We start from the raw sequence: 25105 nt of genomic DNA on the forward strand, positions 1-25105 counted from the left end.
TACTACTTTGATTTGCATTATATTTGTCCTTGTTTTACAACATATAAAAAATAATTCCTTGATTTTGAATCTATTTTTTATTTTTCTTCATTTTTTATTTTCTTCTATTTTATTTTTCTCGCATTTTCCTTCAAACTTTTAAAAAAACTAATCATAGCTTGAAAGTTCAAACTTTTAAAAAAAACTAAACATAGCTTGAAAGTTTGGAGTTTTTCTTTTTCAAATTTACTGTTTAATCAGTCTCAATATTGCATGGAATGAGAATATTTCATCCATGCATGATGAATTTCTCACACAATTAGAAGCTGATCATGAGTCATGGCAAGCCAAGGCATCCGTTGTAAGTCAATACCCTTTCCCAACAAACACGTACGTTGGAAGTCAGCATGTCCAACCTTGGAGGCCTAGCATACAAGGCTTTGTCTTTAAAGCTTGCTTCAGCTCCATACTATCCATATCTCCTCTTCCTTCCTTAATCTTTAGACTCTTCAGTTTCATCCAGATTTTGTCGCCTTCTCTTAGTGTTTCAAGCTCTGAAACAACATGGATGGTAGACTAACGTTGACCTGGCTGATCATTCTTTGGTGATTATTTCCTTGCACAGCTCGGGATGGGTTTTAGGGACCTTCCATGAAAACCAGTCTGGGCAGTGGAAGCTTTCGGCCGAGGAAGGTATGCATTCATTTTATATACGTCATTAAAAATATAAACTCAAATACTACATAATTATTAAATATGTAATACATCATATAACCTATTTAATAACGAGGTATTCATGTTTAATAATTAGGTTTAGTTAAATTTTACATAAGTCTGTTTTTAATATCTTGTTATTTATTTAAAAATAAATTTAAAATAAGTCAAATATTGATTAAATAGTTTTAAGTTATAATTAAATTTCCTATTATATAAGTTGATTTAAAAATTACCTAATGTATTAAACAAGCAAGTAAACACGAGTTTGACCTACAGACGATTATGCTCAACCCGTACCCATGAAAAACCTATTTTGTCACCTCTAATTTTTATACAATTTGGCAGCATCTCGCAACACCATGTTTTCCTTCGTAAATTCAAGAGCAACTTGTAGTGCAGAAAAGCATATTTACAAGGGCTGTTTTGAATGAGTTTGAAACTTTGTAGGGTTCATAAGCATCAATTGTGGGATAGCTCCGGGCTCTGATTATACAGATGATGAAACCCAGATATATTACACTTTGGATGCAAAATTCATAGATACTGGAATCAATTATAATGTTTCCAAGGAATACGTTGATGAGGATACCGATCAACTCATGGACGTTAGAAGCTTCCCAGAAGGAGACAGGAATTGTTACGCCCTACCACCAGGACAAGGCAAGAATCATAAGTATTTGATCAGGGCTTGGTTCATGTATGGGAATTATGATTCCAAGAATCAACCTCTAGTCTTCAAACTATATCTGGGTGTTGATGAATGGGCTACGGTGAATATAACAAATGCCTCTGTTATCATCAGAAAGGAAATCATACACATTCCGACAACAGATGACATAGATGTGTGTCTAGTAAACGCAGGTTCCGGGACGCCATTCATATCGGTGCTAGAGCTCCAACAGCTTAATGATTCCATTTATAGTCCAACTGAACCAGGATCCCTGCTACTCCATGACAGATGGGATTTTGGTACACAAAAAGAGAAGTGGAGCTTAATCAGGTGGGGCACTAAAAAGACGTTACCCTTATTTCTATTTCTCAAATCAGACAACTTTTCTGGTTATCAGAAGTGTTTTTTTTTCTCTTTCCTAAAGAATAGAAAACTATTTTTAGAAACAATTACAAATCAGACATGTTTTACTAGTTTCTTTTTCAGCTTAATTCTCTATGTATATTGAACTAACAAGTTATGTAAACATAAATTGTGATCATATAGGAGCAAAGATGATGTTTACGACCGGATTTGGAGACCATTCACAAAGTCGTCTTGGGAGTCCATTAATTCATCAGTTGTAAGATCTTCCTTTAGTGTCTCTGACTATAAACTGCCAGGGATTGTCATGGCGACTGCTGCAACACCTGCAAATGAAAGTGAACCCTTGCGAATCTCTTTAGACATAGATGATGATCCTTCTCAAAAGTTATACATTTACATGCACTTTGCCGAGGTTAAGGAAGGCGTGTTCAGAGAATTTACTACCTTCGTGAATGATGATGAGGCATGGGGTGGGACTGTGCTTACTACATACCTTTTTTCCTACACGGCAGAGAGCGACTATTCCATGAGCGGAAGTACCACAAAGAAATTGTCCTTTTCACTAAAAAGAACAAACAGATCCACGCTTCCACCAATTATCAATGCTATGGAGGTTTACATAATAAAAGAATTCTCACAAGCATCAACTCAACAAAACGATGGTAGGTTCTCTTATTTTCGTTATATGTTCTAATTTAGTTACTGAGCAAGGCCTGAACATGATCCAGCTTTATTTAATTCCTTTTTTGTTTTTCTTGGAAAATACTAGTTGATGCAATCAAGGGGATCAAATCAGAGTACGCAGTGAGCAGGAACTGGCAAGGAGACCCATGTCTCCCCATCAAATACCAATGGGATGGCCTGACTTGCAGCCTCGATATTTCCCCTGCTATAATCACATTGTGAGTTTGGAATTTCGAACTACTTCATGTTTGCAGGGACTTACTGGTGAAAATGATTAGGGGTTGCAAAGTTTGATACAACTCCTTAACACGACTCAAACCCACCATGTTTTTCATAGATTTGGGTGAAATATAATTGGGTTTAGGTGAATTTCGTGTCAACTTGCATAACATATTTAATAAATAGATAATTTATGGTTTAACTTGTACGTACACCACAAATTTAATCCAAATTGACTCATTTAATAATCTTGTTAATTAACTTCATTATAATTTTAGGTTATTTAATTTATATTTGACTTATTTTAAATTTGTTTTTAAATAAATAGGTCTAAAAAAATATTTGGTTGAGACATATATCATATATACTTATACAAGACCTAACTTAACCCAATTATTAAATATGAGAACTTGATTGTTAAATAAATTAAATGGGTTTCACAATGGGTACTACCTATTTAATAATTAGATATTATTTGGGTTTATATTTTTAACATGATTTTTATATTGGTTTTGGGTTGGCCAATATAGCAGAACACTTAGGATTTACTAATATATGCCACTCTACCTAGCAAGCAGGAACCTCTCATCCAGCAATTTGGCCGGGAATATACTTACTTCATTTTCGGGTCTCAAATCTTTACAAAATCTGTAAGTATTAGTGGCCTTATGAATATCTTCTCTATAATCTGATGGAGGCCTTTTCTCAAAAGCAACTCAAACTATAATTTCAGGGATTTATCATACAACAACTTGACTGGACCAGTACCAGAATTTTTTGCAGACTTGCCATCTTTAACAACCCTGTAAGTAATTAACTTTTAGGTTTGGGATATTTGAATTCTTTAGGATATATATGCAGGTAATCTGAGTATTTGATGTTGTCTTTGCAGTAACTTAACGGGGAACAACCTAACAGGTTCGGTTCCACAGGCTGTTATGGATAAGTTGAAGGATGGAACTCTGAGGTTTGCTTAATTATCGTTTCTAGCACTTGTTCTTAATGTTTGTTTATAGAGTTCTTGACTTCAATATCCATATATTTTGATTATCAAGTTTATTAATTAGTGGACGCACCATGTTCTATTTTATGGAAGTCTTGGCGAAAATCCAAGTCTTTGTCAGTCAGCCTCGTGCCAAGGAAAGGAGAAGAAGAAGAGCAGGTTCCTTGTTCCTGTTCTCATAGCCATTCCGAATGTAATTGTGATCCTGATCCTCATAACTGCCCTTGCAATGATCATCCGGAAGTTCAGAAGGAGAGAAACCAAAGGTATTTTCTTCTTTCATTTTCATTTTTTTTCTCTTTAAGTGAGGATTTAACATTTTATTGCTCCATTTTAATTGTGATTTCCTTTGCTACAACCATAGAGAAGTCAGGGAATTCCGAGTTCACTTACTCTGAGGTAGTGAGTATCACCAATAACTTTAGTCAGACCATCGGTAGAGGAGGATTCGGACAAGTTTTTCTAGGCACTTTGGCAGATGGCACTCAGGTTGCCGTCAAGGTGCATTCTGAATCATCAATACAAGAAGCTAAGGCATTACAAGCTGAGGTTAGACAAAGCAATATTCCATCCATGCTAAGTTAATTTCTACAATAGAATTTCTCCATCTGATGTCAGACACTAAAAAAATTTGAAATATTGCAGGTGAAACTCTTGACGAGAGTTCATCATAAAAACTTGGTTCGTCTAATTGGGTACTGTGATGACGGTACAAACATGGTTCTCATTTATGAATACATGTCCAATGGAAACCTGCAACAGAAGTTATCAGGTATATATATGTATTGACCACTCTTGATCACAGGTATATTACTGTCAATGGAAGCTACTTGTGGACCCTAATGTTAATGCATTTGCTGCAGGGAGAGAAGCCGCAGATGTTTTGAATTGGGAAGAGAGACTTCAAATTGCAGTAGATGCAGCACATGGTCAGCAATTAAGCGGATCTTCCACATTATAATTAATTTGCATTCAAATATTTATTTAATTTGTGATTCTTTTCTTGCTTAATTGTGTAGGATTGGAGTATCTACACAATGGCTGTAAGCCACCAATAGTCCACAGAGACATGAAATCTTCCAACATTCTATTAACTGAAACACTGGAAGCGAAGATAGCTGATTTTGGGATGTCCAGAGATCTTGAAAGTGGTGCTCTCTTATCAACTGACCCAGTAGGCACACCTGGATATCTTGATCCTGAGTAGGTGTTAATTAACGAAATTATTCCTTACAATTTTTACATAATTGCTTCCTTATGGATCATCAAATATTAATTACTTCCTAAAATATGCAGATACCAGTCAGCGGGTTTGAATAAGAAGAGCGATGTTTATAGCTTTGGGATTGTTTTGTTGGAGCTACTCACCGGCCGGCCTGCAATAATCCCTGGGGGCATTTATATAGTTGTATGGGTTAGTCATATGATTGAAAGAGGGGATATTGAAAGCATTGTTGATCGAAGGTTACAAGGAGAGTTCAACACCAATTCTGCCTGGAAAGCAGTAGAGATAGCCTTAGCATGTGTAGCATCAACAGGAATGCAAAGGCCAGACATGAGTCATGTAGTGGTAGACTTGAAGGAATGTTTGGAGACAGGGGTGGCTTCCAGGAGAATTAAGATGGTAGGTAGCCATCTAGAAGATGTTCCCGTGGTTCTTAGCACTGAATCGGCTCCCCATGCTAGGTAGTTGTTGGACGCTACTATTTTCAGTTAGTGAGATAGATTTGCTTAATGTTAGCATGTGGGAATATGTTCAACCCCCTTTATTTCGAATTGTATTCATCAAAAATTCTATATTGGGTAGTTGCACCGACTTTAATCGACCCTTGTTTCAAGCTACTATATAGCTATGATATTTCCTTATCTTGGGGATTGGGAACAGTTGATGGGAAAGATCAAGTCAATAATGTGAAAATTCATGAGTTCAATTCTCTTGAGTTTGCAATGTCCATATTGGATGTGAAAATCTTATATTTTATACATCCAGAATATTTTAGGCCACGGATTAATCATTTTTTTTAAAACACTAATCAATTTATAACAACAAAAGAAGATAGGTGAAGTTCTGTACACCGGGCGGGCAAAACTTGATACTATTTGTCAACATGACTCTGGTTCAATATATTTTTGACGTGTTTAAGTTGAGTAGATTTCTGTTTAGATCAAAAACCAATCTGGTCAGCGGGAGCTCATGGCCAGGGAAGTAGGCATTCAATTTTTATACAATATAGAACCATCTTGGCAAATGAGGTAGCTTTTAACTCCCACTTCATATGTTGACAAATTTTGTTATTGCATGTATTGGGGTAAAACAATTTCGCTCTTAAAGTCAAAGATAAATCACTCAAATGATGATTCTTAAAATAGATCCACGAGATGTGATGTGGAATACTATAAAAGGTTTGGTTTACCTTTAATGAATACCAATTGTTTTCAAATAAGATAATCAAATCTCAACCCAATAAATACACCTCATTTTCTCACCTATCTTAAAATTGTGAAAACCTTGCAACACAAATCTCCCACATGTGGTTAGAAGGGTTTTTTTGTCTCAAATTTTTCAACCGGTATACATTCTTTTTTTCAAAGAATATTATATAACATATTTCCTTGTTAAATTTTTAAAAAAGTGAAAATAACATAAAAGAAATATAAATATTTATTTATCAATAATACTAAAAAAAATATGATTTTTTTCCTCTCTTTTTTGTTAACATTATCATATTTTCCTTTCCCTTTAATAGATCAAAATATATATAATTGGCCGATCAATTCCCCGATATATTAATATTTGTATTACATTAGAAAAATGAAATTTTCTATTATATTATTAAATTAATTAATAGATAAAATAAAAATAAATATAATTTAACTATTTAATTATTTTTCATGTAAAAAAATCAACAACAAATAATTCAACACAATTGATCAATTCCTTCATTAAACATAAACATACTATTTTTTTCTTACTATACTATTAAAACAACTACAGGAGAAAAGAAAACAAAAATAATAATGGACAAATATAATTTGAATATTTTAGTATAAAAAACAATTAGTACCAAAAAAGTTTTTTTCTCATCTTGCTGGCTCTCACAACTGTTAGTTTGGTGAATCATTCAATTTCATTGATAGTGTGATATTGACTAGTCATTAAAATTTTAAAATTTTGTAAAAATAAATAAATAAATAAATAAAAATAGAAGGGTTGGTTGATTTCTTCTTTTCATAATTATGGAAAGTTAAATTTATTTTCAAATTGTTGTAAGTAAAATTCATCACAAAGAATTATAATATTAAAATATAAAAAAAAATTAGAAAAAACCAACTAGAGGCTCTATGGAGAAGGCTTTGGCATGGTCAAAACTGGTTAAGTTCCACAGTATGCATGCTTCCTCTTGTTTCTCTGGCTTTCATACACATGAGACTTGGCCAAGATCACCTCTCACTTCTTATCCAACTTCTGATCATCAATCATCATACACCATCATTCTACAGAAAAGACCAGCATGGACAGTAGACCACCACTGGTTTGGCTCATCTTTGTCCTGGTTACCATCATGTCCTCAGGCAACAACCCAGAATTGGTTGCCGGAAAACCCCATCACGCTGCCTCAGCCTTCCCTCACGACCATCCTTCTCCACGGAGACTTGCTGCTGACACCCATGGTAAGTTATGTAACCCTTCATTCTTCTGTACAAGTTTCCACCGTCATGGCTTATGAGCAATGAGTCCCAAATTTTTCATACTGCTCTCTCTGAATGAGTTTGAATTTCTGTAGGTTTCATAAGCATTGACTGTGGGATAGCTCCAGGTTCATCTTATACAGATGATAGAACCCAGATACATTACACTTCTGATGCAGAATTCACAGACACTGGAATCAATTATAATGTTTCCAGGTCTGAAAATCCTTCAAAGCAGCTCATGAATGTTAGAAGCTTCCCAGAAGGAGCCAGGAATTGTTACACCCTAGAACCAGAAAAAGGCAAGGGTAATAAGTATTTGATCAGAGCTTTCTTCATGTATGGGAACTATGACTCCAAGAATCAACTCCCGGTCTTCAAACTTTATCTGGGTGTTGATAAATGGGACACTATCAAGTTCAAAAATTCAAACAAAATTGTAAGGAAGGAAATCATACATATCCCCAAAACAGATTACATAGATGTGTGTCTAGTTAACAATGGCTCTGGGATACCCTTCATATCTGCATTAGAGCTTTGACCGCTTGATAATTCCAGTTATCATAAAACTGAACTGGGTTCTCTGCTACTCTCTAACAGATGGGACTTCGGTTCAGAGCAAGAAAAGTTTCAAGTCAGGTGAGTCACATGATTTGGTAGATCTCTAACATGACCTGTTGGCTGAAATTTATAACATTGTGAACAATTCTCATAAAAATGGACCTTTTTTAGGTACAAAGATGACGCTCTTGACCGCATTTGGAACTCCTACAAGAATGCTTTTTGGGAATCCATAACTGCAGGATTTGAAAGCTATTCCTACAGTGACAATCCCTTTAAACTTCCGGGAATAGTCATGTCTACTGCTGCAACACCTAAAAATGAAAGCGAACCCTTGAGCTTCTTCCTGGATATGGATTATCCTTCTCAAAGATTTTATTTGTTCATGCATTTTTCTGAGGTTTTGCAACTCCAGGGCAACCAGTCCAGAGTATTTACCATCTGGCTGAATGGCACCTTATGGAACGATCCTGTGGTTCCCAAACGCTGTAGCTCTACCAGAATATTTAGAACAAATTCTGTAAAGGGAAGTAGATTGTTATTTTCACTTGTGAAGACAGATGAATCCACGCTTCCCCCCATTATCAATGCCTTGGAAGTTTATGTGATAAAGGAATTCTCACAATCAACAACTGACCAAGATGATGGTATGTTCTTATCTTATGTGTTGTATGTTCTGATTTAGTAATTGAGCAGGTTTAAGTGCCTACTAGAATCTGTTCAATTGTTGTTTCTCCTTCGTTGAAATTATAGTTGAGGCTATCAAGAAGATTAAATCAGTGTACATGGTGAGGAGAAACTGGCAAGGAGATCCATGTCTTCCAATGGATTACCAATGGGATGGCCTGAAATGCAGCAATAATGGTTCCCCCACTTTAATATCATTGTGAGTTTGGCATTGGAAAAATATTTCTGTATAGGGATAGTGAAAATGACAAAACATCTACTAATTATGCTATTCTAACTGGCAAGCAGGAACCTCTCATATAGCAATTTGACAGGAAAGATACATCCTTCATTTTCCAATCTCAAATCATTACAAACTCTGTAAGCATTAATGAAGATTAAGTACATAATTTGATGGAGTTCTTTATTCCAAAAGTGTATTTTAAATTGTTTCAGGGATTTATCTCACAATAACTTGACTGGATCAGTGCCAGAGTTCTTAACTGAACTGCCATCTCTAACGTTCCTGTGAGTGATCAATTGGCCTTTTGGTATTGCAGAGTATGGTTTCTTGTAAAGTATGCAGGTAATATAGTATTTGATGCTGTGTTCGCAGTAATTTAGCAGGGAACAACTTGAAAGGTTCAGTTCCTCAGGGGCTTATGGAGAAGTCTCAGAATGGCACATTGTACTTGAGGTTTGCTTGTTTTTCATATCCAAGAATTTGATCTTTACTCCTGAACTCACTTATATTTTGAAAGCTAATTCTGACAATATGATGAAAAGATCATTAGTCCTATAACAGTTCAGATATGCTGATGTTTAACATGTTCTGTTCATGCAAGTCTTGGAGAAAATCCAAATCCTTGTGTGTCAGTCTCATGCAAAGGAAAGCAAAACAAGAACTTCGTTGTTCCAGCTCTCGCATCCGTTATATCAGTTCTGGTCCTGTTCCTTCTAATTGCTGTTGGTATCATTTGGAACTTCAGAAGGAAAGAAGACAGGTATTTTCTTTCTTTCATTCCCCTAGATTTCGTATGATTCTGCATTTCATTGTAGAGGTGTGACCACTACTGGCCTTGTTATAGAACCTGTCTGAAAGGACTTCAAACTCATTGATTTCATATGAGGTGCAGATCAAGGGAAAAAAAAGAGAGGATGTGAAGAGATGACCCACTTCTAATTCATGAAAATCACATGAAAAATACATTTTTGTTGATACATTTCTGCTCGTTGCAATTGTGATGATTTTCTTAGCTATGAAGATGGTCACCAGAGAAGGATCATTGAAGTCAGGGAACTCAGAGTTCACTTACTCTGAGCTTGTGACTATTACCCACAACTTCAGTTCCACCATTGGACAAGGAGGATTTGGAAATGTTCATCTAGGCACTCTGGTAGATGGCACTCAAGTCACGGTCAAGCTGCGCTCGCAATCATCAATGCAAGGCCCCAGGGAATTTCAAGCTGAGGTTAGACACCAGCAGTCCATCCAGGGTTCTCTATCACCATAAAATCTATCCATCTGATGTGGAAATGTGATTATAATAATAGGACATGCCAGTATGCCACTGAACAATTTTGCATTGCAGGCAAAACTCTTGAAGAGAGTCCATCATAAAAACTTGGTTCGCCTTGCTGGGTATTGCAATGATGGTACAAACACGGCCCTCATTTATGAATATATGTCTAATGGAAACCTGAGACAGAGGTTGTCAGGTATCACCATCTTTATGTTCTTAGGACTTGATCACTAGAAGTCAGGGACTTGACCTAACTACAGATATGCTATATAAATTTTCGATGCAGCGAGAGATACGGATGTTTTGTATTGGAAAGAGAGGCTTCAAATTGCAGTTGATGTAGCACAAGGTCAGTAAGCAGATTTGCTGCATTACTATTCTCCTTCAAATACCTTTTTCTGATCATTTTCTTACTTAAAAGTAAGGTAATGATGGCTTATTGGAACTGTAGGATTGGAGTATCTGCACAATGGTTGCAAGCCACCAATAATCCACAGAGATGTGAAGACTTCCAACATACTATTAAACAAAAAACTGCAAGCTAAGATAGCTGATTTTGGGCTGTCCAGAGACCTTGCAATTGAAAGTGGCTCTCATGCATCAACTATTCCTGCAGGCACACCAGGATATCTGGATCCTGAGTAAGTGTTCATATATAGATTTCTTGGAAATTCTACACAACTGCTTCTTTATTCTCATAACCCCTTTTTAGGTATTACTCATCTGGAAATTTGAATAAAAGGAGCGATGTTTATAGCTTTGGGATTGTCTTGTTGGAGCTGATTACTGGCCTGCCTGCAATAATAACCCCTGGGAACATCCACATAGTTCAATGGATTAGTCCTATGCTTAAAAGAGGGGATATTCAGAACATTGTTGATCCAAGGCTACAAGGAGATTTCAACACCAATTCTGCCTGGAAAGCTCTAGAGACAGCCTTAGCATGTGTACCATCAACTGCAATTCAAAGGCCAGACATGAGCCATGTACTGGCAGACTTAAAGGATTGTTTGGAGATGGTGGGTCCCATGAGAACTCAGAGGATAGATAGCTACAAAATGGGATCAAGCAACTCCCTTAAAAGCTATGCGGTGGATCTTGAAGGTGAAATGGCTCCCCATGTTAGATAGTTATGGAACACCGTTAGCTTCCAGTTCAAATTTGCAGTCATTAATTATCCCATTTTCATGTGACAAATTTGCATAAAGTTGGTCTGTTGTATTAGGCAGTTCTCTCATCCTTGAATTGTATTAGTGAAAAATGGTAAGATGGAATACTATTCCAACTAATTCTCAACTTCTCTGGCGGCGCAAACCCGCCTTCAATTTATTTTGAGATAGCAACACAAGCCTAATTTCTTGTGTCACCATCTCTAGTATAATAAGAAGAAACAGATCAAATCTATATTTGTGAAATACGCGTGATCGTTTAGTTGAGCAGGTGGAAATGGTGAGGATCTAAGACTACTACATTAATTATGCCCTTTCATTCAAGGTGATAATGTCATTTCCATAATTCCATGTCCAAGAACATTTATGAGAGTTCTGTAAGTTTCAAAATGTTAACTGCATTGGAGAATTTTAGAATGGAGTCTTTATCTCAATGTATCTACCAGACAACATTGCATTGGCTTCTGGAGAATTTTAGAATGGAGTTTCCAGGAAATATACTTTCAGAAACCAGGGCATAATCTGAACAGAACCCAGAAAATCTAGGTACATTGCAGCCCAGAAGTGAACCTGTACTACATCTCTTGATGACATTTTCTCTGGAAAAAAATCTAACAGAAAAGGCCGAAAATATGAGCCCAAAATCATATGACCATTCAAAATGATCTCAATGCATGATCAGCTGAACCACACAACAGATCTTCCAGGGTGAAAAAAAAAGGGGTATTAATTTAGGTTTTCATGGATAAAGACTGGCCTAGACTAGAGATATTTTCCGATAAACTTGGGTACATATGCAAAAGATCACACTACTTGAGCCAAATATCTTTGAACCTGTCAAGTTAATTCGGCCATTCTACATGGGGTTCTGTCCGCTGGCCTTGAATGGTCGGCAAATGTCAACTACCAACATTACTCAATCACATGCAACTTTCTCGTGGCTTCAACTCCCAATGCGTGTGCATTGTCCTCCCAACCACCATGTTCCCTTAGTAGTTGGATGAACAAGACTTCATTATTGTGGTTTTTATGCAATGTGTGTTATCTCTAAGAATGAAAAATTTTATGGATGTGAGCTAATTGGAGAAGTTGGTTACAGCTATTCATTATACAAGCCTTGAATGCTATATAACAACTTCAGAGACTGCATTAATGCTATTCTGCTTCCATTTATCCTCCATGGACACGAACTTCAATCATGTCGTTTTCAGCGTTTCTTATAAGAACTAGAGTCCTGGCTCAGCCCCAAGCACTGTAATCTGAGAATGGGCATCCATTGTTGCTGGGCATTGTTTTTGGCCTTGGCATTGGCATTGACCTTTGCCACCATCGGCGAAGCTCAGGACGCAACTCTTGTTCCAGCCATCATAACTTTTGGAGACTCTGCTGTAGATGTTGGGAATAATGACTATCTCCTCACCATTTTCAAGGCCAATTACCCTCCTTATGGAAGGGACTTCATCAACCATCAGCCTACAGGGAGGTTCTGCAATGGAAAACTAGCCACAGACATTACTGGTAATCAGCTTAAAGCAGTGATCCAATGCCATTGAGTTTGGTACCTTATCAAATTTATGTACTAATCATGATTGTAATCCCATTTACAGCTGACACTCTTGGCTTCAAGACTTACCCCCCAGCATACCTTAGCCCCAAGGCATCAGGGAAGAACCTTCTGATTGGAGCCAACTTTGCCTCTGCTGGCTCTGGTTATGATGACAAAACAGCCATCTTAAGTGTAAGAAAATTCCCCCATTCTCTAGTTTGGTTGCCAAGAAAACAAAATTTCCAATCATCAAACATTGTTCCAATACACTTTCAACACACAGAGTTTTCATATTAGTATTGTGATCGCAAGATAATCACTCATATAGTCTCCTCTTTCTCGGCATTTTTCTACTTCAAATCTTGTTGCAGCATGCAATTCCATTGTCTCAACAATTAGAGTACTACAAGGAGTACCAAGCTAAGCTAGCAAAGGTAGCAGGTAGTCAAAAAGCGGCCACCATTATCAAGGATGCACTATATGTAGTGGGAGCTGGTAGCAGCGATTTTATTCAGAATTACTATGTCAATCCTTTCCTTAACAAAGTATACACTCCTGATCAGTATGCCTCAATCCTCGTTGGCATATTTTCGAGCTTCATCAAGGTATTTTTCTGTTCTAAATCAATCAGTAGGGGTTCATATATACTTCACACTTGCTTTAGTACTATTAGGATGGTGTTGATTAACTACTGTCTTTGAAAATAGGACTTGTATGGCTTGGGGGCAAGGAGAATTGGGCTGACTTCACTCCCACCATTAGGCTGCCTGCCAGCAACAAAAACTTTATTCGGGTTCCATCAGAGCGGTTGTGTATCCAGGCTCAACACCGACGCCCAAGGCTTCAACAAGAAAATCAATTCAGCAGTCTCAAGTCTGCAGAAGCAACTTTCAGGCCTCAAAATTGCTGTGTTTGACATTTATAAGCCCCTCTATGATATCATCAAGTCTCCTTCAGACTACGGTATTGAACATAAGCATCTAACTACTTAGTAGTCAACAATGAGTCATCACCTGATATGGGCAATTTGCAATTATACTTTACCATTATGTTTTCGCAGGTTTTGCAGAAGCCAGTAGAGGTTGCTGTGGAACAGGGACAATAGAGACAACATCCTTGCTCTGCAACCCAAAATCCATAGGGACTTGCCCAAATGCCACTCAGTATGTGTTTTGGGACAGTGTCCATCCATCTCAGGCTGCTAATCAGGTTCTTGCTGATGCACTGATTCTCCAAGGGATTGGACTCATTGGATGAGAATTACACATACATAAATATAGTGTGTGGCTTTTCATCTCTCTACAATGCATTCAACTGTACTTCTTCTTCCCTACATTATGCTTATTGGATAATATTTGTATGATCTCAACAAATATAATTTTGTCCCTCTTAATAATTGGAGTGGCTCCATGTAAGGTTGTTGTTGAAAACTATTCCCAAAGGAAGATTGGAAATGCAGTGAAATGTTAAATATTCCATGAGTTTTATTTCTCAATTTTTTAAGTAATATCTTGACAGAAAGCCTCTTGTTTCAGTTTGTTACTCCATTGTATGTCTGATTGTGCCTTTTTTGTTAGGGGCTTTTGTTAAGGCCTATGCTTTGATTGGAAGATTAAGTTAAGCCAAAGGCATCATTTCTAAGGGAGAATGTTGATAAAAATTTCTTCCTACATGAGATGAAATAAAGTTTTTATAAGAAGTAACACTTCCGGATTTTTATATTAAACTCTTTAAACAAAATTAGTGAACTTTTGACCTCCCAAAAGTTGATCCAAATAAAGCCTAATACATTTGACTTCAACTTTTTAACATGGGTCATGAGTTCCAAAGTTGGTATATATGGAATTTGTGATTTATTCACATACTAAATTGACCTATTTAATTGGGTAAAAAAATTGGCCAATTTTGTTTGAATCTCTTCTTTTTAAGACTCAAGAGATGCAAACTTGTTTTGTCTATAAAGACAAATTGTGAGGAGTCCTTTTCATATTTTTCATAATAGAGTCCCCTTGCATATTCTCTATATGACTCACTCTAAGTAGATATTTCTACTTTTAGTCAACTTACCCAATGACTTTTAAAATGTCTTTTTTTATTTTTTCTACTTTGAGGACTTTTCGAGTTTAAGAACGATCTATGCAAATAAGCATATCATCCTGATTATGACCCATAACCCAAGGGTAGTTAGTGAGTAAGGAAGATAAAATTTGGCTTTGATACCATTTATTACAACCTATAAAAATGTTATCTATTTGATGCTTATCGGTATTCATGCATATTTACACAGATGAAATAACTTGCTCTTGTAAAGGATATAAACTTCTCTCTTCAAGCAATGTGAAACCTCATATTCAAATCCAAATCAACTTGGCAGTTTATTAATTTAATGTGAAATGATATAATTGATTCATGGGAAGTCTTATATATATAGGGTTAGTGAAAGATATGTTTTAATATACTTGTTGGAGCAACAATTTTCCAACAAGCCCTCCCTCTAAAACTTCCACTTTGTAATCTCTCTTACTAGTGCAATAACTCATTCCACCAATGAATTTTATGTCTCCAAACTTTATACACTCTTTCGACAATTAAGTTAGCACACAGATGTAAAGAAAAGGAAAAATAAGAAGGAAATGGAGAATATTCTAAGTAACATATTTCTCTTTTGTGTTAGTTTCAGGATAACTACTTCTATATCATCAAGAATCAATCAATAAACCATTAATATGTGGATTCATCCTTCTAAGTGTTAATCAAACCATGTACACATACCAATAGAAAATAAAATTAAAAAATACGAGATTTTTAACATAGTTTGACAATCAATGTCATCCCTACGTCCACGAAGTACACCAATATTCAACAATTCACCAATCAAAACAAATGAGAAGAGTTACAATGATAAAGCTCTCTAAAAACACCTTTCAATTTTAGTCGCACTGTCTGAAAAAAACAAAACCCTAAACATAAAAGGGTTAAATATATGATATGGACAAACTTATCAATCATCACATAAAAAAATAAAAAATAAAATAAAATTTTTTTAAAAAAAATCTCCAATGGGCAACTACCTCTTTCAACCCCCGCAAGTTAACTAGACAACTCAATCCCTATGAGCTCACTAAGAAGCTTGACCCCCGCAAACTAACCAAACAATTTGACCTTCGAGATTTTGAGCAGAACACAACAAAACTGATTCAAATTTCATAACCTAATACGAAGGATATGAAAAGCATTAATAGATATTTATCTATGGTCCCTATGTGGTAACTATTAAGAAAAGTTCATATTATCCCATCAGATTACCGCCCAATCTTTCATGATTCATAACTCTTATCAAATCCAATTTCAAATACCCATTGAAGATGGAAAATTGACGTTTAATTTTGTTTAATCAATGTATCAATTAGATAATCACATGTTATTTATTCATAATAGGTTGTCAATAGTCTTTTGTCCCTGTTTTTTATTTTCTTTCATAAATGTACATATTGTAAAAATTCAATTACACAATTGAAGTTTTCTACCTTTCCATTAAACTTTTCCACTTTAAGGTATCAGAGCTTGAAAGCTCCAACGAGTGATCTACACTCAATCTTCCCATGGTTGAAGTTGTTGACAATCTCAAATGCCTCTCATTTCCATTAATACAACTGCCCAATTATCCTTAGGCCTTGTTTGAAAAGTTGGAATAGAGGATGAGAATGGGAAATCAATTTCATTCTCACTTGTTAATGTCTTTGTATTGTTTTTAAGAATGAAAATAGAAGTAAAAAAATCTTTATTATGAAAACCGAATCTCTCTCAAATAAGGATTTTGATTCCTCTTGTATACGTAGTGTTACAATTCACCTCCATTCTCATCCTATTTCCATTCATATTCCCAAATAACAAACACACCCTTAAAGCTTACTCCATCAAATTATCCATCTTGGCTTGCACAATTCAATTCCTTCTTGTTGGAAGCCATGCATGCCAAGAAGCCACCACGGTTCAAAATGGGGTTGTTGTTCCCAATCCTACTCATACTCATTGGGTTCAACAAGATCAGACTTATGTACCAAGCTATCTTTGCATCCCTGTCCAAACCCATCATGGCTTATATTGCCTCTGCAAAAACCTTTCACAAAAATCAAAATGGCAATCTCGATATCTCCAAAGGTGCCAATAATGCAATCAAATGGGTCCGGCAAAAGATGTCCTCAGATCAAGGTTGCACCAAAACCTGAACCAGTTGCCAATCATGCCTCTACTTGGAATAAAAATTCAAATAGGTTACTTGGCACTAGAACTTCTCATCATGTTACTACAGACTTGTAAAATCTATCTCTACACACAGATTATGAAGGCCCTGAAGATATTATCTTAGGTGATGGATCTGGGTTAGGTAGGATGCCACACCTCCAATTTTTATGAACTACAAAATATTTGAAATCTATTGTGATATATTCTAATTATCAAAATTCAGTTGATGAAATTAATTGCTAGATATTTGGCACTCCATGATTTAGAATAGTGCCTCCCTCCTATGTTCTCCTAGTGGGGTACATCCTATTTGATATGTAGTTAGCAGACAGTATCCTATCTCTAAATTTAAGGGCGTGGACCATATCAATGGAGGTGGAGCAATGACTCATGGACAGTGGTCGATAAGTGACCGTATTCAATGAAAGTTGCACAATCCTATCCGTGACCCGCAATGTGTCTTTACCTTTTATATGCTCAGAAAACCTTTTCGTTTTTATCTTTTTTTTTAGAATAAAAAATTATTTTCTGATTTAAAAAGTTATTTGATTAATTTATAATAAGAAATAGCTTGTTTAATTTATTCTGAAAGATATATTATTTTTTAAAACAATTTTAAGATATTTTAATTTTTTTTAGAGGTTTTTAAATATATAAATATAGGGTATCTTGATGAATAAATCTGGACAAATAATAAATTAAAAGAAAAATCATTTTTTCATATTTGGCTGTAGACCAATTAAATTTTATTTTTGAGAACAATTAAAAAACAAAAATTATTTTTTAATAATCAATTTTTAGAGGGTTAAATTCATTTACGTTTTTCAAGGTTTTGGCTTATTGCACTTAATATTTATTAGTTTAAAATTTTATCAAAAATAGTCATGTGGCTTGTATAAGTTTCGTCTATTTATATCTTCTACACTTAGTATTTATTCTTTTTTCCATCACTTTAACAAAGAAGCATGATGACCTCTAATAAATTTCCCTAATATTTGCATCATCACTAGTGTTAGGATGCAATAATACCACTCTTACGTCAAGGGATTATTTAAATAATAATTTTTAAAATAGGTTTCCGAACCATGATATCAAATGTTATAAAATATTTGACTTACCCTTAATAACCATTAATTAATTTTTAGATGAAATGCAGCGGAAAATCCAATCCTAACAACCAAGATTTTTTTTATGTGGTAAGGGTAGTGTAGTGATGTCAAGGCTTCATTAGCTGACAGCCCTGATAGCTTACGCTCTGACCCCAGATGCATGGCCACATTGAATTCAAAATTAACTTCCATTAAGTTTCCTACCTGTCACACACAACCACTCTCCTGAGGATCCAAGCATCAATTGGTATTTCCATTCCATTTTTCTCGTAATTAGTATCGTTAATCATCGGCTTACCTATAGTCCGGAGTATTTGTGAATCAACTTAATTCAGGAAGCCCAATAGCCACCCGACAACAGCACTAATGGCCACCCACCCTCCTCTTCTGATTGACTGACGCCACCTTCAATTGGGTAACTATTGCTCTTCCTATAAAGCCTAAGGACCAGGCACAGCCCGGCACCTATTAACAGAAAATGGCTATCTGGGGTGGTGCAGCAGCATTGGTTTTGGCACTGGCATTGCAGTTTGCCACCATGGCTGATGCTCAAGGAACCACCAGTATTGCTCCGGCGATGATATTGTTCGGGGACTCAGCGGTGGACAGCGGGAATAATAACTACTTCCCCACTGCTTTCAAGGCCAATTACCTTCCTTATGGGAAGGACTTCATCAGCCATCAGCCTACTGGGAGGTTCTGCAATGGGAAACTAGCCACTGATATCACCGGTGGGTTCAAGCCCCAGTGGCCAGTAAAGCTTTGATGCCATGTTGAATTACTTGTATTGAGTTTATATGTAGTGACATGCATCATGTAACTTGTTTTGCAGCTGACATTCTAGGGTTTGAGACCTATCCACCAGCTTATCTTAGCCCACAGGCCACAGGGAAGAACCTTCTGGTTGGGGCCAACTTTGGCTCTGCTGCAGCTGGTTATGATGACAATACAGCCATCATTAACGTAAACTAATTATCTTATGAGTCTAGTTTGGTTGCCAAGAAGACTGAAGAAAAGAAAAGAAAGCTTACAATCATATCAACAGTTTTTCTTTTTTCTTTTTTTTTAATTTTATTTATTTATTTATTGCAGCATGCAATACCATTGTCGCAACAGTTGGAGTATTACAAGGAATACAGAGTAAAGCTAGCGAAAGTGGCAGGTAGTAAGAGAGCAGCAGCCATCCTCAAGGGTGCATTATACCTAGTTGGCTTTGGTACTGCAGATTTTCTTCAAAATTACTATGTCAATCCTTCCCTCAAGAAACTCTACACTCCTGATCAGTATTCCACATACCTTGCCACCATTTTCTCAAGCTTCATCAAGGTCTCTTGATCACTCTTGCTTTTGTTACAACTTTCTCAAGCCCCTCCCCTCCATGATGTGAATAATTGGTGTTTGATAACAGGACTTGTATGGCTTGGGAGCAAGGAAAATTGGGGTAGTTCCACTCCCACCATTGGGTTGCTTTCCAGAGACCATTACTATGTTCCGGTACCGTAAGCATGGTTGCATCGCCAGGATCAATAAGAATGCCCAAGGATTCAATAACAAGATCAACACAACAGCCATAAGTCTCCAGAAGAAACTGCCTGCCCTCAAGATCGTTGTCTTCGACATTTTTAAGCCCCTCCATGATGTTTTTACATCTCCTTCAGACTATGGTAATGAACCTGTTCATGTATATATATATGATGAACTGATACTTGATATGAGCAATGTGTTATAGTGATGCTCTATTGTTATGTTTTCGTAGGTTTTGCAGAAGCCAGGAAAGGTTGCTGCCAGACACGTAAAACAGGGACAGTTCCCATACTCTGTGACCCAAAGTCTCCAGGAACTTGCCGGAATGCCAGTCAATATGTGTTTTGGGACGATGTCCATCTGTCCCAGGCTACTAATCAGATGCTTGCCGAATCAATGCTTCTCCAGGGCATTTCCCTCATTTGACGAGGATATTGTGCTTGTCATCTATTTACAATGGCATTGAATTGTACCAACTTTTTAGTATTAGAACTCTATCTTAACCGTTTGATCTCGATTGTTTTTATCCATGAATTTGTAAGGACTTCCATAAGATGAATATTCAGACACCCTCTTAAGTATGTCAACAGACAAGCAGCAAGCAAGGTACTAAATGAAAGAAGATTGCACCATCACCATTAAAAAAAGGGATTTAGAATGTTCTATTTAGGATATGATAGCACTGAAAAATATGATGTTCGTTTCTCCTAGTTAGACAATTAACAGAGAGCATAAGCTTCCAAGAAGAAAAAGAAAGAAAGAAAAAAATGCATATAACAATGTTGATTGAAACTGGATAAGAAAGAAAGTAGTAGGGGCATGTTAGAAATGTGTAATCCCAGAGTTCATCAGTAGCTCAAGCAGCTAGCAGACTCGATGGGCAAAGCAACACTGCTTTCTGTACTTCTCCAAGCTTTTGCTTCCTTCAGCGCTTGAACTGCCTGTTCTACTTGCACTGCCAGGGAATCTGGCGAGTCAAGTAGCTTGATTATATCAGAGTTGTTCATTTCCAATAGCATTCCTGTAATCTTTCCTGCAAGCTCAGGCTAGAGGGGGACAGGGGGAGAGAGTTTATTTATTCATTAGCTAGTGTAGTCACATAGAACCGTTTTAGAAGAAATACAGTATCAGTAATTACAAACCTGAAGACTATGAACAAGAGGGTAGAGATGGTGCCCGATTATCTCCTTGGAGTTCCCCCAGACGTTGGATTGGGCCGGTGCTCTAATAAAGTGTTTCTCTGAAACTGATCCTTTGGAGGAAGCTTCTTCAGATCCACTTTTATTGTTCCCCTTTTTCTTGAAGTGAAGTTTCTGATTGGAAGGACTCGCATAGTTGAGACCTTGAGTAGGAACTTTAGAGGTTGCAAATGTCCTAGACTGTGGAATGGAATGAAGAAAATTGTGCTTAAAATAATGAAACCATGCAGTGTCATATAAACATGAGCAAACATGTTTTTGGCAAAAATATTTCTCCTTAAAAGTGAAAAATAAAACATACATTCTGTTGATAACCCCAGTTGTTGGTGTTCCCCTGCTGTGCTTGCTTCATTGGAATCTGCAATTGCATGATCATAAGTAATCTAAATTGCATAAGCGGATCAAATATCAATCTAGAGAAATTAGTCACAAAATAAAACCAGAGGGTTTCCTTACAAATGTGGAAAAATTTTGCTGGTAATTCTGTGGGGCAAAAGGGCGCATCACACCAAGGTTCCTACCAAACTGTTGACATATGATTGGCTGAGGTGAATTAATCTGTGGGGTAGGATTTGGGTGAGGGAAGGGAACAAAAGAGTAATCAGGTGAACTGGATCCAGAGGAAAGGAAATGAGGACCATAATACTGCAAGAGGTATTGTGAGTAGTAATCTCGCAGTACCCTCTGACGATCTTCTTTACGCTGTGCCATAGCAATGTACAAAGACCTTCCATGAAGTAGGGTTCCTGTGAAAAGCAGAACCAAAATTAGACCAAAATGGAATTAAATACCTTCAGACATGCATACAGGAGAGAAAACAGGAGACAGAGGGAGACTTTATTTACCATTAAGTGTAGTCAAAGCCTTCTGTGCTTCTTCAGAAGTTGAGAAGCATACAAAACCAAATCCTTTACTGAGCCCACTATCATGTCGCATCACTTTGGCAGAAGTTATTTGTCCACAGGAGCTGAAATGTTCTTGCAATTTGTCGTCATCAACAGATGCATCAAGATTCTTCACATACAAGTTTGACGCCTTCTCCTTCCCAATATTGCAGTTGACCATCTCCTTCTCATGTTTTAGAAGCTCCTGCCTTTCAGCTTTTTTCTGAGCCCTTCCAACAAACAACTTCTTTGATCCTGATCCACAAAATAATTATTTCCATTTGAGGAACTAAGTTCATATGAATTAAGGGTAGAAAAGACGAAAAATGAAAACAAAAACCGAGGAATATGAATGAACGAGTTGGATGTCAACCTAGCATTGCACCATTGAGGGCCTCCACAGCCTTCTTAGCCTCATCTGGCGACTCAAAGTTCACAAAACCAAACCCTCTGGATTTCCCATTGCCATCCTTCATGATAACAACAGTGCCAACTTTCCCAAATTCAGAGAACTTGTCTCGAATGATATCCTCTGTCAAATCTTCACCCAGATTTTTCACATACACATTTGTAAATTTTGTTTCCTCAGAAGCCTCCTTCCTCTCACATTTCTTGACAAATTTGGACACAAATCTGAAGGTAGACCAAGGAGGAACATAAAACCAATTGTAACCGCACAATTTAAAAAGATGGCTCAATAAAATTTAACAGGAAAAGAAGCCATAAGAAACCCAAGTATACATCCAGAGATCACAGTAGATGTCAATCTAAAGAGTACAAAAGGGAAATAGAAGATTAGAGAAACCCAGTTCATATAAAGAAGAAATTTGGAGTAAATAACTTCTATAACACAGAAGAATCCAAGATACTGAGAAACTACTGATCTAGAATGATCCCCCATTTGCTTTCTGACAAATTGTGAAGCATGCAATTTCCACACTATTCAAAATCAAGGAAAACAATAACCTCCATTCAGCTGTGCCTACAAAACTATTTAGCTTAAATGAATTAAATACTAATTTACAGAAATCGAACAACATCAAAACAGAATATTCAACTTTTGAATTATTTTATTTTACCAAATTTTCTCTAAACTGGCAAATGGGGTAGAAGTGCAAATCAAATTCCATGTTCCCACATTACAATTCGTAGTATTGGCACACCAGAAATTGATACATAAGCAACTAGTAAATCCAAGCATCAAAAGATATAAGAGGGCACTCAGAATAATTAAACCCCAATAAAAGAACCAAAGAAAAAAAATGATGAAAAATTAGCTACAGGAATTCTTAAATCAACCATGGATAGAATCCTATCCTTACATTCAAGAATAAAACACAGGGAATGCAAAATTCTGAAACATATTATGAATGTACAGTTGACATAATAGAAGAATGAGAAAATAACAAAGACACTAAAAAAAAAAAAAAAGAGGACTTACAACTTTTTCCCGTCAAGCATTGTATCATTTAGAGCATTAAGAGCAGCAGTGGCCGAGTCATCCGAATCAAACTGAACAAACCCAAAACATTTACTCTTCCCATTTTCTTCCGCCACCTTGCAAGAGAGTATATTGCCAAACTTGCAGAAAATGTCCTGCAGAGAAGCACTGTTGATTGAAGGATCGAGGTTCTTGACAAAAAGATTGGCAAGACCAGTCTTTCTTGGAAGAGGGTCTCTGTGAGACCACATTATCCTCATGGGTTTCCCCATCAGTTTAGTGTGGTTAAGACATGCCAAAGCCTTAGAAGCTGATCAAAAAACAGAGGAACAGCTAGTAAATCAACCATTTAAAAGATAGAACTGAGAAAGAGCCAAAAAAGAAGAGGTCAAACCACAAAAACCAAGAACAAAAGAAATGGAAAATAGAGAGAGAGAAGACAATGCCTGTTTGATTCATAAGAAAATGCAGGAAAAAAATATTAAAATGATCATATGTGAATCTTTCATAATTTGCCATCTAGTAGACCGAAAACCACAACTGAAAATCAAACGACTAAACTTCCCTTCATTTTCCTTTTCTATTTTATCCACAAGCAATTAAACTATAAATTTAACCATATTCAAGAAGAAACATAACCCTAGTCAGCATCTACAAAATCGAACCAAAATAACAGACGAACAGACCCACAAAAGGATCTGCCCCCTAGTCTACGGATTCACAGTATAGAAAGCCAAAGAAAACAGAACAAACAAGAAAGAAAATAGACCCTAGTCACCATTGACGAGAAACAAAACCAGGAAAACAGAGGAACATATCAAAAAGAAGAAAATGAAAAATAATAATAATTATCTTCTCCCAAGTCTAAGGATTCACATGATAGAAAGCTAAAGAAAACAAAACAAACAAGACCCAAATTCACGAACAGGAAAGATAAGGAGTATCCAGATCTCCATTAGCCCAAGAAAGCAAAAGAGAAAAAACAGTCATGTCCCAAATCACCCAAGTGGCCATCAACAACACAAACGAAAACGCATTTTACAAACAAAGAAAGAAAACCATCAAAATCAACATAAACAACAAAGAGAAAGCTCATCCTCAAGATAGCATGAGCCACAGCCAAGAAACTCAAAATAGAGAAAGCTCGGGCCAGAGAGAGAGAGAGAGAGAGAGAGAGGGGGGGGTTACCATCGGAGGGATGGAAGAAGTTGACATAAGCATAGCAAAGGGACTTTCCGGAGAGTGAGTCTCTGCAGAGGCGAACGGAGACCAGAGGACCCATCCCGGAGAAGACGTCCACCAGCTCAACCTCCGACACCTCCGGATCCAGATCCCCCACGTAAAGCGCCGCCTTGTGCAGCTCAAATCCCGGCGACGGAGGCGGCGGATGTAGAAGCTGAGGTGGCGGTGGCGGAGACACCAGCATTGCCGCCATTGTCTTTGCTTCAAAAGTTCAGAGAGAGAAAACTTGAGAGAGTGCGTGAAAAAAAATGATCAATTGTGAGGTGAGCGACTAACGTTCCGTACAATTTATATTTAGAGAGAGAAAATAGTTAGTTTAGAGAGAGAGAGACAGAGAGTTTGTTATAACTGTCATACGGGGATAGTACAGTAAAATCAATCTTTTTATTCGCCCCCTTCTGTTTGACACCTGGCATCGTGAAATGCGTCAGAGAGAATGGGCGTGAAGGAAGTCAATGAATCGACGTCGTATTTTGAGTTTATTTTTTGAATTTCTAAGAATATGTCCCCTCTTCCATTTCTAAAATTATGGATATTTTTTAGAAAATTATTAAAAAAAAAAAAAAAAACTTATGAGAATAAAATAGATGTTAGGAAAAATAGACAATAAGAAGAATAGGATAAGAACACACAAATGAAAATCACTGATAAATAAGAAAAATATGTAT

The 25105-nt window shown here is 36.6% G+C and overlaps 5 protein-coding genes and 1 pseudogene across 6 annotated transcripts; 5 read left to right on the forward strand and 1 right to left on the reverse strand.

Moving 5' to 3' along the window:
• Positions 1-1133: 1133 nt before the first annotated feature.
• LOC132254354 (probable LRR receptor-like serine/threonine-protein kinase At1g05700) lies at positions 1134-2638 on the forward strand. The gene is made up of 3 exons (XM_059739828.1): positions 1134-1696; positions 1913-2394; positions 2502-2638. The coding sequence occupies exons 1-3, from the start codon at positions 1296-1298 to the stop codon at positions 2636-2638; spliced, it is 1020 nt and encodes a 339-aa protein (XP_059595811.1). The 5' UTR covers positions 1134-1295.
• A 552-nt stretch (positions 2639-3190) lies between these two features.
• LOC100244634 (senescence-induced receptor-like serine/threonine-protein kinase) lies at positions 3191-5440 on the forward strand. The gene is made up of 9 exons (XM_010656596.3): positions 3191-3285; positions 3369-3440; positions 3528-3602; positions 3732-3904; positions 4003-4187; positions 4284-4410; positions 4502-4567; positions 4658-4841; positions 4935-5440. Exons 1-9 carry the CDS (start codon positions 3191-3193, stop codon positions 5326-5328), a joined length of 1371 nt encoding a protein of 456 aa, XP_010654898.2. The 3' UTR covers positions 5329-5440.
• Positions 5441-6977: 1537 nt separating this feature from the next.
• On the forward strand, positions 6978-11384 carry LOC100266958 (probable LRR receptor-like serine/threonine-protein kinase At1g05700; annotated as a pseudogene).
• A 1019-nt stretch (positions 11385-12403) lies between these two features.
• Positions 12404-14269, forward strand: LOC104877427 (GDSL esterase/lipase APG). The gene is made up of 5 exons (XM_010656293.3): positions 12404-12765; positions 12855-12985; positions 13165-13398; positions 13501-13756; positions 13854-14269. The coding sequence occupies exons 1-5, from the start codon at positions 12513-12515 to the stop codon at positions 14048-14050; spliced, it is 1071 nt and encodes a 356-aa protein (XP_010654595.1). The 5' UTR covers positions 12404-12512; the 3' UTR covers positions 14051-14269.
• Positions 14270-18573: 4304 nt separating this feature from the next.
• Positions 18574-20258, forward strand: LOC100261771 (GDSL esterase/lipase APG). The gene is made up of 5 exons (XM_002277478.5): positions 18574-18878; positions 18980-19110; positions 19240-19473; positions 19556-19811; positions 19904-20258. Exons 1-5 carry the CDS (start codon positions 18626-18628, stop codon positions 20095-20097), a joined length of 1068 nt encoding a protein of 355 aa, XP_002277514.1. The 5' UTR covers positions 18574-18625; the 3' UTR covers positions 20098-20258.
• A 23-nt stretch (positions 20259-20281) lies between these two features.
• On the reverse strand, positions 20282-24738 carry LOC100256670 (uncharacterized). Of its 2 annotated transcripts, XM_019222195.2 has the most exons (9): positions 24384-24738; positions 23196-23505; positions 22128-22387; positions 21716-22009; positions 21552-21616; positions 21327-21428; positions 21172-21228; positions 20814-21050; positions 20282-20717 (listed from the first exon to the last, which is right to left on the reverse strand). In XM_019222195.2, exons 1-9 carry the CDS (start codon positions 24628-24630, stop codon positions 20520-20522), a joined length of 1770 nt encoding a protein of 589 aa, XP_019077740.1. In that variant the 5' UTR covers positions 24631-24738; the 3' UTR covers positions 20282-20519. The 2 variants fall into 2 exon arrangements, with proteins under 2 accessions (XP_019077740.1, XP_002277538.1); XM_002277502.5 differs by having other exon boundaries at positions 21327-21616.
• Between the last annotated feature and the right edge of the window lie 367 nt (positions 24739-25105).

Source organism: Vitis vinifera, chromosome 9 (genome assembly GCF_030704535.1).
Source record: "Vitis vinifera cultivar Pinot Noir 40024 chromosome 9, ASM3070453v1".
Taxonomy (NCBI): Eukaryota; Viridiplantae; Streptophyta; class Magnoliopsida; order Vitales; family Vitaceae; genus Vitis; species Vitis vinifera.